Source organism: Glycine soja, chromosome 6 (assembly GCF_004193775.1).
Source record: "Glycine soja cultivar W05 chromosome 6, ASM419377v2, whole genome shotgun sequence".
Taxonomy (NCBI): domain Eukaryota; kingdom Viridiplantae; phylum Streptophyta; class Magnoliopsida; order Fabales; family Fabaceae; genus Glycine; species Glycine soja.
Genome location: NC_041007.1, coordinates 117,034 through 128,922, shown reverse-complemented (window position 1 = coordinate 128,922; position 11,889 = coordinate 117,034). Strand labels below are relative to the sequence as shown.

The 11,889-nt window shown below is 32.2% G+C and overlaps 2 protein-coding genes across 3 annotated transcripts; one reads left to right on the top strand and one right to left on the bottom strand.

The window, feature by feature from the left end:
* Nucleotides 1-3,093: 3,093 nt before the first annotated feature.
* On the bottom strand, nt 3,094-8,142 carry LOC114414391 (protein LAZ1-like). 2 transcript variants are annotated; one of them, XM_028378640.1, is made up of 7 exons: nt 7,912-8,142; nt 7,462-7,730; nt 7,068-7,364; nt 6,896-6,984; nt 5,797-6,058; nt 4,787-5,035; nt 3,094-3,985 (listed from the first exon to the last, which is right to left on the bottom strand). In XM_028378640.1, the coding sequence occupies exons 2-7, from the start codon at nt 7,681-7,683 to the stop codon at nt 3,629-3,631; spliced, it is 1,476 nt and encodes a 491-aa protein (XP_028234441.1). In that variant the 5' UTR covers nt 7,684-7,730; nt 7,912-8,142; the 3' UTR covers nt 3,094-3,628. The 2 variants fall into 2 exon arrangements, with proteins under 2 accessions (XP_028234441.1, XP_028234440.1); XM_028378639.1 differs by having other exon boundaries at nt 7,462-7,725.
* A 120-nt stretch (nt 8,143-8,262) lies between these two features.
* On the top strand, nt 8,263-11,524 carry LOC114414393 (sorcin-like). The gene is made up of 10 exons (XM_028378641.1): nt 8,263-8,411; nt 8,493-8,551; nt 8,632-8,672; nt 8,758-8,789; nt 8,970-8,998; nt 9,227-9,263; nt 9,584-9,640; nt 9,965-10,041; nt 10,169-10,242; nt 11,094-11,524. Exons 1-10 carry the CDS (start codon nt 8,325-8,327, stop codon nt 11,111-11,113), a joined length of 513 nt encoding a protein of 170 aa, XP_028234442.1. The 5' UTR covers nt 8,263-8,324; the 3' UTR covers nt 11,114-11,524.
* Nucleotides 11,525-11,889: the final 365 nt, after the last annotated feature.

Sequence of the window (11,889 nt, the reverse complement as noted above, 5' to 3'; positions counted from 1 at the left end):
TTAAGGATGGCAACTTGTAATTTACAGCCGAAACAAAATGATTTTGAATATCAATACACAAAAAAGTCACTAAGTGGGTTATAACCAATCCCTTCAACGGATGAAAATATGTCAAGAGTGAAAAACCTTTGGAGATTACTATGAGCGATACTAGCACACCACAGAATTCGTGCGACAATTAGTGGTTCTTTTGCGAAATCCTTTCAAGATGTTATATTTATACAAATTTTTATATAATAAAGAAAATATAAGAAGATATTAGGGGAGGTAACATGATTAATGTGATAAAAAATAATATTATAGAAAATTATTATATTAAAGTTTTTTTTTATATATAAAAATATTGATAAATGAATACCTTAATATTGTAAATACTTATTTAACACTTAATTATTTTTCTTTTACCGTAAAAAAACTATCCTTATTTTTTTTCTTGTCAACTCGTATTGTTTGTTACATTTTTTATTTATTTTTTTCTCTTTTTAAGTATAAGCCACAGTAGAGCTCTCCATAAAATATTTTCCTTTTTATAACAAAAAAACTAGAGCAAGGTGCGTCATAATTTTTAACTATTAGATTAATCATAAGTCATTTCACACCAAGCAACCTGAATTTTTAAGTGAAGTGATTTGACTTGAATATTTTTGAAAGACAAACAAGTTTCAACAAGAATGATGCATATAAAAAAATTACAATAAGAATATTGGTATTCATTTAGGAGTTTAAAAAATAATAATTATATGTACTATTAACATATTTCACGTTGAAATAATTTTTTTTATCACCATCATACTAATGTAAAGTATTCATAATCAATTAATCTCTCTATACTCTAGTTGATAAATTTTAAGGAAATCTTTTATTTAATCATATTTTTTTATTTATAATGCTTAAACATGAGATTTTACTTAAGAGCATCAATCAAATTCTACTTGAATTAATAATTTATTGGTTATTTTTTGGGATGTCTATGCTAACATCAATAATAACTTCTATATTTCTTTATCATATTATTTCACATAGTTGGTTTTGATATGCATAATTTATTGAGTTTCCTAATTAATAATATATATATATATATATATATATATATATATATATATATATATATATATATATATATATATATATATATATATATATATATATATATATATTCCATTACTTATCAAATAATAAATGAATGATAATATTATTTTTAGAAACACTAATTAGTTATTATTAGTAATAGTAAATTAATAGAAATATTGTTTTATAGTTATATATTAAAATAAATAAAGGTAAATTATATGTTGTACATTTCAGTCTAACTATTTGACCAACCACTTGGACTTTTTTTGTTGCTGACTTAACAAGTTGATATGAAATTCATTTACAATTTATTTATTCTTCTATAACAATTTATGATCTCATAATTTTTTTTCTAAATATACTGTTATCAAATAATTTTTTTTCTTCAATATAATCATTTCAATATGTTTCTTTTATTGATACATGAAAATACACTAACCCCTCACTCATCCTCACTCGTGCATTGCGCATGTTTGCGTTCTAGTATTAAGTTATATTTTTTGTTATTACTTTCGTTTGCCTTGTTACGAAGTCTTTCTTTCTTTTTTTTTTAATGAAGCTTTGTTACGAAGTTTTTTTTTTTTGAGGAGTTGTTACGAAGTTAAATATTTGAATTATAATTATAGACACATTATTTAAAGTTTGTTGGGGTATTGAGGTATTTTATTAATTAAATGTTCTTTAATTAGATTTGACAATTTGACTTAAATTAATTGAATATGTTTACGTTTATTGTTCAATGGTATTTTGAATATGACTGCCTTAAAAAAATATATATAACTGTGGAAAAACAAAGATATGACAATAGATTTAGATCTTTTATTTTGGGACGGTTATTATTTGGTAAAGTTATGTTTTCTTGCCTTTATACAATCCTATCATGTTACTTTACAACATGAAAGATCCTTTAAAAAAATGAAAGAATCCATTCAGTAATCATAAATAATAGGATTAATTGCAAATTTTATTATCAAATTTCCATTATTTATGAGTTTTATCATTTAAGTTTTACTTTCATCAATTTTATCATCCAACTTTTATAGTTTTGTGAATTTTACTATTCAAGTTTTTTTTCACGTAAGATTTCATAAATTTTACTATTCAATTTTTTTTATTTTTTTTGCATTTTATCATCATGTTAATAACAAAATAATATAAATTTTTTTTCAAGATTTTTGTATATCAGTTATAAGTACAACCGATGTCAAAAGTCAAAATTATTCATCCAACGTGATAAAACACACAAAAAATAAAAATTTAGATGATAAAATTTGTAAAAAATAAACTTGAGTGATAAAATTTTTAAAATATTAAAAGTTGAGTGGTAAAATTTATAATTAAACCTAAATTATAAATAAATACAAAGGATGCTTTTCTAACTGGTTTCATAATTCCCTTTGTTATTCTTGTAAAGAGTATATTTAGATGTTTTTTTTATTAAAAAATACATTTTCATGATAGTATAATTTTTTATATCCTTTATACAAGTTTTTTTTTTCACAACTTGTTAAAAATTAAAATGAGTATTTAGTATTTTACTTCTTTAAAAAAAAACTTTACCTATTTATCGTACAATTTAAATATATTTTTAGTTAAAAGTGTTTTAAAATCTACAAATAAGCAGGATGTTAATGCTATAATTATTACAATAATGTCTAATATGATTTTTAATGAATTTGCACATAAATGGTAAATCTCAGTAGACAATAATAAAATCAATCGCGAGCCCCAAACCATCATTTGAACATAATGACTTCTGATTCTTGTAATCGATCCTATGTAATAGAAAAAGATTTAATAATTATATTTATAAGTCAGGCTTTTTACCCAGCGAGCACTTTACTGAAGGAGACGTGGGAGGGTGTCAAGGGCATTATTTGTGGAGTTGGACTGTGACAAGACAACACAGATATGTCCTAGGAAGATGATAATGAGGCGTGTATTGCATTATCGATTTCGAATGGGCAAGGAAGAAAAGAAAAGACTTATTGTAGAGACGGTGAAGAAGCATTAGCGAACAAGGGCAGAAACGAGGTTAATTTTTGAGATAAGCAACTTCTTTCCTCTTCCTTACACATTTTCTTCGCTACCCAGTACCCACCATCAAACAGAAGAAAATATATCTACCCATTTTTTTTTTCTTCTCATTTTCTCTCATCCACTCCTATGCCTAAACCACACAATGCGAACATGTTCCATCAACTCTACTTACATTAGTAAAACTATGCGCATGCGTATTCCTCTAAACTCTGAACCGCATAAAACTAACATTATCATTCAAACAGAAATACTAAAAGCCCAAGTATCACATTGTATAGCCCCCCCGACAAACACTGGCTTATTCTGGCAGCTGCTGGAAATTCTTGTTTGGTACAAAGCATTAGAGAAGCTGCCAGAAGAAACCTCTATATAAATACAGAAGGACCCATCATAGCAACGGCACAAAAATATCATGACTTCGTCCGGGGAGAAATGGTATACATAAAAAAATTTCAACCAGAGCTCTCATGCGCCAAACATGTTCCTCCCACTCATAAGCTGTTCCATAAATCATTGGTTACTCTTTAGTAACCCACCTACGGCCTCTAATCTGGTAGCCACCAAAACCTTGATCACTACTGCTCTCTCCTCCACTCTCTGCACTTGTATATCCAGATTTCCGGCGGTGCTTCTTCACCCTCAACATCCCACTATCGCTGACACTCCCATTCAAGAGGGGGTCATCGATTCCCCGAATTACTCTCCTTGCAGGTGATGATGAGGCAATGCAACTATCATCCTTGGTTCTTCTTCCATTTTTGTCATGCTTCTTCATATTTTCGGAGATTCTGTGTAGTTTTTCGTTGAATCTAGTGATACCCTTTTCCACAGGCTCCACTGCTTGATGGACAGTGAACTTCACATCTTTTACAATCTGAATGTTAAAAAGAAAGGGTGAAGCAGATAAAATATTAAAAAGGCATTTGAGAGTAATAAGCCAATATTTGTATACTACTAATAAAGATAACTATGGAAGTTTTCAATCTATTGTAGTCCTGAAGGTTCCTAATAAGTCATATTTGTTGGAATGTTTAGAAAATAAATTAAATAGGAAGGAATGGGGTTAAAAAAATGTAAGTAAATAAACAAAAAGAAATAATTCCGACAGATGCAGCCCAATTTATGATTCCATTTTCCTTAATCTTATCAAGATCTTATTACTTATCTAGTGTTTCTCTATTTTTTTTTTTACAAAATATCAATGCATACATATTTGGTGTGTGTCTCAATCAAGTTTTCAATTAAGAGGACAACTACATCTATATGGTAACACATTGCATTTGCTGCCTACTATGAATTGTGGACTCCATTTCAGAAACTGAAAATTGGTAGACACATTAGGAAGCGAGCGTACAACTAGGTTCAAATAAATATAATGCTACCAGATCATCTTAGCCCATTTTTTTTTTCTTTTCCCTTGGCAAAATATGCAAAGTACTTGGACATTTTGAAAACATTAAAAGTATATTCTTCTACATAGTGCTAGGACCTGTGCAACTAAAAGGATATGTTTGACCCAATCCACTTGGAATAATTTTAAAGAAGACAGTTTGTTTCATTTTTTAGTAACTACCAATTAATCCCCTTGGATTTAATTTTTACCCAGAGTTTACTAGCACCACATGCCCAGAGAAAAAAACAAGGTTGTAATAATAGCACACTTCAGGAAACTTACATATCCACCACCACCAATAACAACATCACGAACACTCTCTCTAATTGTCATCCCACTCTTGGTATCAACATCCGGCGTAGGAAGACGCAGTTTTGTGGGTCTCTCACTGTCCCTAATCTCATCAGGGTCCAGAGGACAGTCAGCTGAGTAATCTCCGAGAACTGAAACACTTCCAGAAAAGCGGTCTCCCATTCGCTCATAAGGCTTTGCTGGAAACACATACAGGTGAACTATGGAAGCAATGCCCATCTGTGCTTGATGAATACAAATTGCTGTTAAACTTTATTCTTCCCCTTATCTGAAGCAGTCATAAAAATGTAAAACATGAAAATAAGAAGTGCTGAACATGTACTTACGAGTCCAAAAAGGTTCGAGTACAAGTTCAAGAAACAGTGTATAGAAGCCCAAGAACTTGAGTATCGACAAATAAAAGCAAAATATAACATAACACTAAAATTATAAAATATGAACTACCATACTGTATAGCATATTATCATCCCATGACATTGGATTGCCTAATTATTATTAAGATTAATTAAATGATCAATATGCTGATGAACCACATTACATCAGTGCTTACAAGTTGGGTTTACAAAAAAAATGCCTAGTTCCATGAAAAATACTCATATTATATTAAAGCTTGGTGACTATAAAATAACGCAACACAGATAATTGTGGCATGAATCTATAGGCTTTAGACAGATCAATTAGCAACAAATTAGCATAAATCATCTTGAGAAAATTCTCATGCTCAAATTGCACAATTCACTTCCCACAAAGACTATGATCAAATGAGAGAATTCATTTCGCAGGCCATGTTCACCAGGCATTCTGGGCCATGGAGGACCAGGAACTGAGTCAGTCACGGTTAATGGTTGGACAAAATGTTTCCTTACAACAGTCAGCTTTAAGATATAATAGACAAAACATTCAATGAAAATGATGTTACAGTTCCAGATGCAATTGCCAAAAAAAAAGAAGCAAGGCAAACTGAAGTGAAGGACATCTACCTCGATGCAAATGATGAAATCTTGGACACTTGACTTAAACTGCAAGCCTTGAGCAATGGGACTTTTGAACAAACCAAAGGTGGATAGGAGAGCAATTGCCACACCTTGCCACCAAGTGAGGAACACAATTGATTTAAATGTCAAAAATTTGGCCAATGGCTTTATATGAGCCAGTTCTTCCTTTGTAACTGTATAAAATTGAACTAGGCAGTACAAAGCCCATGACTGACTGAAATTCAGAACCACTGCCATATAAGGATACCTACAAATGTACCAGATAGCTCAAGCAGTCAGATATAACTTCAAAACTTTTACCTGTCACTAGAACAGCATAATAACACAAATCTTAAAATGAAGATACCACACATGAAATTTTAGCAACTAAATCCAGAAATAAACATATAATCAATTCAACACCTCTGAATGCAAGTAATTGACAACAGCTTCAGTAAAAATACTTTAGAGTCTCAAAAACTTCCCTTTTAGTCTTCTCTTTCCTCTTTAAATAATTACGATTTAGGAGGATTATCAAGCTAATATTTAAAGAGGATTTAGCATTTCTCAAGTTTAAAATATTCTAGAACAGAAAAAACAATTTTGAACGGCTGTTACTCACTGCAATTTAAGCTGGCATTCTCAGGTACACCAGCTCCATGTTAGAGTCATTTAGGTGTCAAAGGACAAATTTATACGGCTTACCTAAAAGGAAATATAATCTAATAATCTATTCAAAGACCAATATTAAGCCTTCCCATAATTGGACATTTTCTTCCTTTTCCCCCTCTACTTTTCTTGCCTGATACTCTTGTTTCCCTCAATGTTTAAAATTTTCATGTTTCTTTCAAAAATTCTATTTCCCGTCTCATTTATCTGTTCATGTGAAATTGGAGTAGTTTAATAACTGCCATAGCTCCTTAGAAATTGAAGAAAGTGGGTTCTGAATAGTGAAGGAGAAAAGTGATACAAATGCATGGTACTTGGAAGAAGATGAACATAATAGTATACTTGTATAGATAGATAAAGAAGAAAGAGGGAAAAGAAAAGGAACATGTTTATTTATGTAGTATGATTGAACAATAGCAATTAGAGAATTTCTTACCCACATCCTGCTTTAAATTCTCCTTCACAGTAGACTCCAAAAGCTTCAAGGATTACAGCGAGAATAGCAGTGAAAGCCTTGGTTAGCATCTGAGAGGGATGGAAAGAGTTATTAATATGAAGGAAATAATTAGATAGAAAGGATGAAAGAGTGGGGGAGATGCACATCATACATATTGAACAATGCCAAATTTTACAATTTGGTAGAAGGCGCGACCAAGTTTCCAGGGTTTAAGGAAGTAGTTGAGAGGAAATGGATGGTTGACAATGGCCTTGTCAGAAGAAGAAAGTTGTAGAAGAGGAGCTTTAACAGAGAGACGAGCCTGTCTTTCCATAAATTGAACAGTCCTTTCGTCACCACCGAGGCAGGCAACAAGGTATCTTCCAAAGCAATACATGGCAAAGGATTCGTAGCAGTCCCTTAGAATCTCGCAATCAACACTGATTGATGGATTGACCAATGATACAAACTGGTTGGGGTTGGGGGTCAGAATTGAAATAATAATATCATATGATATGAATATAATGTAAAAAGAAAAAAAAACAAGTGTATGATGATGAACTTACAGATTCAAAAGAATAGCAGGGAACCATTAGGATAACCCCAATGAGGAACTTTTGCTCCTCGGGGTTCTTGTAAGCGGAAAGATGCTCGAAGAGAAGATACATGGAGAGGGTTAGAGTTAGGAGGAGAAATGCAGCTGCGATTAGAGTTGCCCATGCAGGAGGCGAGGAAAACAACAATTGGATGAGAATGCTGCTGCTGCTGCTGCTGCTGCTGTTGTTCATTGACCACTCACTCAATCACTCCTTCACAGTAATTCAACTCACCTGTTCTGTAATTGGATCAGCGAACTCGCATAATAATAATAATATTAATATTAATATTAGGGTAAATTAAATTGATGATCCATCATAGCACAGTCACATACAGAAGGGAATTGGTTGATTGATTGAGATCATAAGAGCAATAATAGAATCAAATATAATAGAATAGGTTGGGAAATGAATCTTAACCTTATCTGTCAGTCGTGAACAAGAAGAAGAAGAAGCAAGCAGCAATTCAAGAAAGGAAACCCTTTTTTTCCTTTCCTTTTCGCATCGCAAATCGCAATTCGCAATCTCCGACCTACCTCTCTCTCTTCATAAATTTAGTTCAATAATTTAATAACAAATACAATCAAATTCATGCACGTCTCTTCTCCACTGTAAAACTGGATAGGTTGGTTGGCTGGGCTCTTCCTCGCCTAGACCACCCTCATATTTATATATAATATTAGTTTTTTATTTTTATTTTTTAATAATTAAAAAAAAAAACAAAAAGAATTATTACAGTATTTTTTTTTTAGTTAACATAAAAACGGCGCCGTTTTGATTTGGATGTATTGAAGGGGGTTGGGCAAGGTGAGGCGAAACGAAAGAGAAAGAGAATGGAGAAGAGGGTAGCAATATTACAGGAATGGTTTGACCGCGTTGACTCGGAGAAAAGTGGAAGCATAACAGCGGTGCAGCTAAAGGTGGGTTTGAATGAATTGTTAGTTTTGATGATTTGTGGCGAATCGAACATAAATTTATTGTTTTCTCTTATCTCTTATCAGACAGCTCTTGCTGTGGGCAACCTGGAATTTCCGCTCTCAGTGGTTCAGCAAATGATCAGGTGACCCTCACCCATCCATTTTCTTCTTCTTTTTCTTTTTCTCTATTTTAACTTTCAATTTCTTTTTTTATTTCCCATAGGATGTACGATTTCGACCGGAATGGTACTATGAGCTTTCAAGGTCTCTCTAACCTATTATTCCAATTCAAACTTTTTTTCTTATCACTCTCTCTGTTTCCAACCCTCAAATAATTTCTTTCTCTCAGAATTTGTTTCACTCAACAACTTCCTTCTTAAGGTATGTCTGTAATTTATTATTGCCTTCAAAAATCAAATCCCAACACTACCTCAATTATTATGTTCATTTTTTTTCCACCCTTATCTGCAGGTATGTCACATTACAATCAATAAGGTCAAGTTACCCTTTGATATCCACCACATGTATTCTTATTCTTATACTACTTAAACGGCTTTGCAGGTTCAACATGCATTTTCTGATCTAGAGAGGTGATTTTTTTTCACCTCCATTAAGATTTTCGTGTCATGACTATTTTTATATAAATGTTTTCCGTTATGTTTACATCTACCGAGATTAACTAAATGATGGACAACCTTTTGGAAAGAAACTAATAATATGAAGGTTCGTAAACCATGGGGGTACGGATGGTGTGCTTTCCTTTCCATGAGCGATGGATGAATCATGAGACATAACACTTGTTAGGTTCATTGATGCAGGGGTCGTGGTTTTCTTGTACCTGATGATGTATTTGAGGTATATTTTAAAAATTATACTGTGTACTTGCTGTGACTATTTTAGTCCACCCAGTTGAACTTATAGTTCTTAAAACTGCTCTCTAAGCTGTATAAGCAAAATATTTAGGTCCTTTCTTGGTATAATGTTGGATGTTCTCCTCTTACATTGGTGCCCTTGCATGATCTTTTTTTTTTCCTTTTCCAGGATATGGGAATATTACTGATGAGACTATGCATAAATATATATTTTTTTTACATAACAGTATACATAACTCTGCTTATACCACATAAGATTCTCTCATGCAACTCATCTTGATGAATTCCTAAATATGTTTCCAGGCTTTGGTAAAAATTGGTTTCATGCTGGATTCTCCTGCTTTTTACTCTGTCTGTGAGGTAAAACATCTTCATACTTTAGATATGAACTAAATTTATACTGGAGAAGTTGTGAATCACAATCAATGGTTATAGTCAAAATTATGGCAAGATTCTTGTTTACACTACCATCTATATCCTCATTTCTTTGTTCCTTTCTTGGAATGATAGCTTGAATATGTATTAGTAGTTAGATGGAGAATCCTATAATGCAGTGTGTTTGACATATAATTTATTTGTCATTGTTTTATTGATTTTCCACCTAGAGTAAACTTTAGTTGGCTTTCAAGTATGCATTATTGCAATGTAGAAGACTGTGCTAAATTATTTCTTTTCAATTCTTAGAGCTTCGATCAAAGTGAAAATGGGAGGTTTCAGCTGGACAACTTAATATCAATCTGTATATTCTTACAATCAGCACGGTATATTCTTACAATTCTGGAAAGATAAATGTTTGTAACAGGGCACCGTTTTTTACTTTTTTCCAACCCCATATTGAATTTTTATTTTATATTCACTACAATAAGGATCTTTTATCATTTCTTGCAGGAACCTGTTTAATTCATTTGATACAGCAAAACAAGGCAGAGTTACTCTCGATCTGAATCAATTTGTCTATTGTAGTAAGTACACACTAAGCTACCTTATGTAATTAATTATCCTTCGTTAAATGACCTATCAGAGTTAGCTACCAACTAATTTTGGTTAGTTTGAAAATATTTATCTTAATGGGGTTGCATTTTGCTGTGTTGGCGAAAATAATCAATTTTCTTTATTTTAAAAAAATCTTTGCACAATTCATAAGAGTGTGCTTCTTGGCAATTATGAAGTAATTGCAACGTTCATAATATTTAAATAATTATTATGTTTTAGTATATTAATTACTCTGTCGGGTATAATTCAACTGGACTTTGGTGGTTGAGCAGTCCTGCGTCTGAGACGCACTTAGTTTCTAGTAGCTGGGTTCTAATCACGGCGGATGCATTTTTTATTTCATTAATAAGGAAGGCCCATTCTTGGAATATAAAAGTGTTTGCTCCGCTACTATTCTGCTTAAATCTGGCATGATGAACTCTGGTGATATGGACTAGCTCCAATGCCGACGTGAACTGAAGGACGAATAGTTTTTACAAGAGAACCCCAAAGTGATAATTTACTTGGAAACTAATATCAAGTTGGCCATTTACCCAATTACCCACTTCCATTTTATAACCCGAACATCATGCAGGCTGCTTTAGGATTTTGAGGGGTGGAAGTAGAAAGTAATGCATTTATTTTTGTTCTAGAGATGTACTCCATCTGTCCGTGCTATTGGGCTGCTCCTGCTGTATTTCCTCAACCTCAACCAATTTTGTCTCTGCAGCCATTGGATATAAGCAATTTAGATTTGCATTTGATTTGGCATATTGATACTATATTAACTCAATATATTAATTTCTGTTTCTTTCTCTTTTCTCTTTTTCAACTTGTCCAGCTGCCAATTGCAGAATATGATTCAACTATATGACGGCTTGAGAAGATGATTCACAAATAATGCACTTTGTAAAATACCATAAAGTCATCTTAGAGCAAGTTAAGTTGTGATGGTGTTATATAAAATGAAAACATCTTGGGTTTGGATACTATTTGCCATCTGTCTGCAAAATACCGTGGTTTCTTTTTCTCCTTCCGATGATGTAATCTTATTTATAAAACATCTTGGGTTATGATAACTTGTGAAGATGATTCGTAGAGTTTTAGAGCCAGTTATGTGTTGGAGATAAAATATGATGTATATCCTGATTCTCATTTCTCTGCAAATTTTATACGAAGTGTTTTTATGCCCGAAGTTGGATATAATCATGTACTGTAACTCAGCTAGTTTTGGGAGCAACAAGATGTAAATATACAAGAATCTAGGATCAATTAAGTACTTTAGGACTTTTACATTGTTTCAGAAGAGGAATCGGTTTCTTAGGTGAGGTTCGATTTCTTTGTTGTTGTTCATCCCATCCCCCGGCCATGGTCGGGCTACTTTCATTAAGTAGACTCTTACTGTTTTGATATTGAATCGTACTATCAACAATTCAAAATTAATTGTTTTAAAAATAATTTTATCTAATTTTAAAACAAATGGAACCGTAACTAATTAATGAAAATAAAGTTGTTTGAGGTTTGTAAGTGAAGATTGGATGGAATGTATCTGAACACCTATGTTCACAAGGAAAAAAGTAAATTGACTCAAATTAGGCATGAATTTAGTCTAATGTTCTTCAAAAATCATAGATTCG

Bases quoted from the DNA above. Each gene is read 5' to 3' on its own strand.
- LOC114414391 (XM_028378640.1), bottom strand. From the start codon at position 7,683: ATGAACAACAGCAGCAGCAGCAGCAGCAGCAGCATTCTCATCCAATTG. The intron at 6,985-7,067 runs GTATGATGTGCA...CATCCCTCTCAG, and splicing joins AATTTGGCATTGTTCAATAT to ATGCTAACCAAGGCTTTCAC. The intron at 6,059-6,895 runs GTAAGAAATTCT...GTACATTTGTAG, and splicing joins GAATTTAAAGCAGGATGTGG to GTATCCTTATATGGCAGTGG.
- LOC114414393 (XM_028378641.1), top strand. From the start codon at position 8,325: ATGGAGAAGAGGGTAGCAATATTACAGGAATGGTTTGACCGCGTTGAC. The intron at 8,673-8,757 runs GTCTCTCTAACC...TCTTTCTCTCAG, and splicing joins TGGTACTATGAGCTTTCAAG to AATTTGTTTCACTCAACAAC. The intron at 9,641-9,964 runs GTAAAACATCTT...TTCAATTCTTAG, and splicing joins CTTTTTACTCTGTCTGTGAG to AGCTTCGATCAAAGTGAAAA.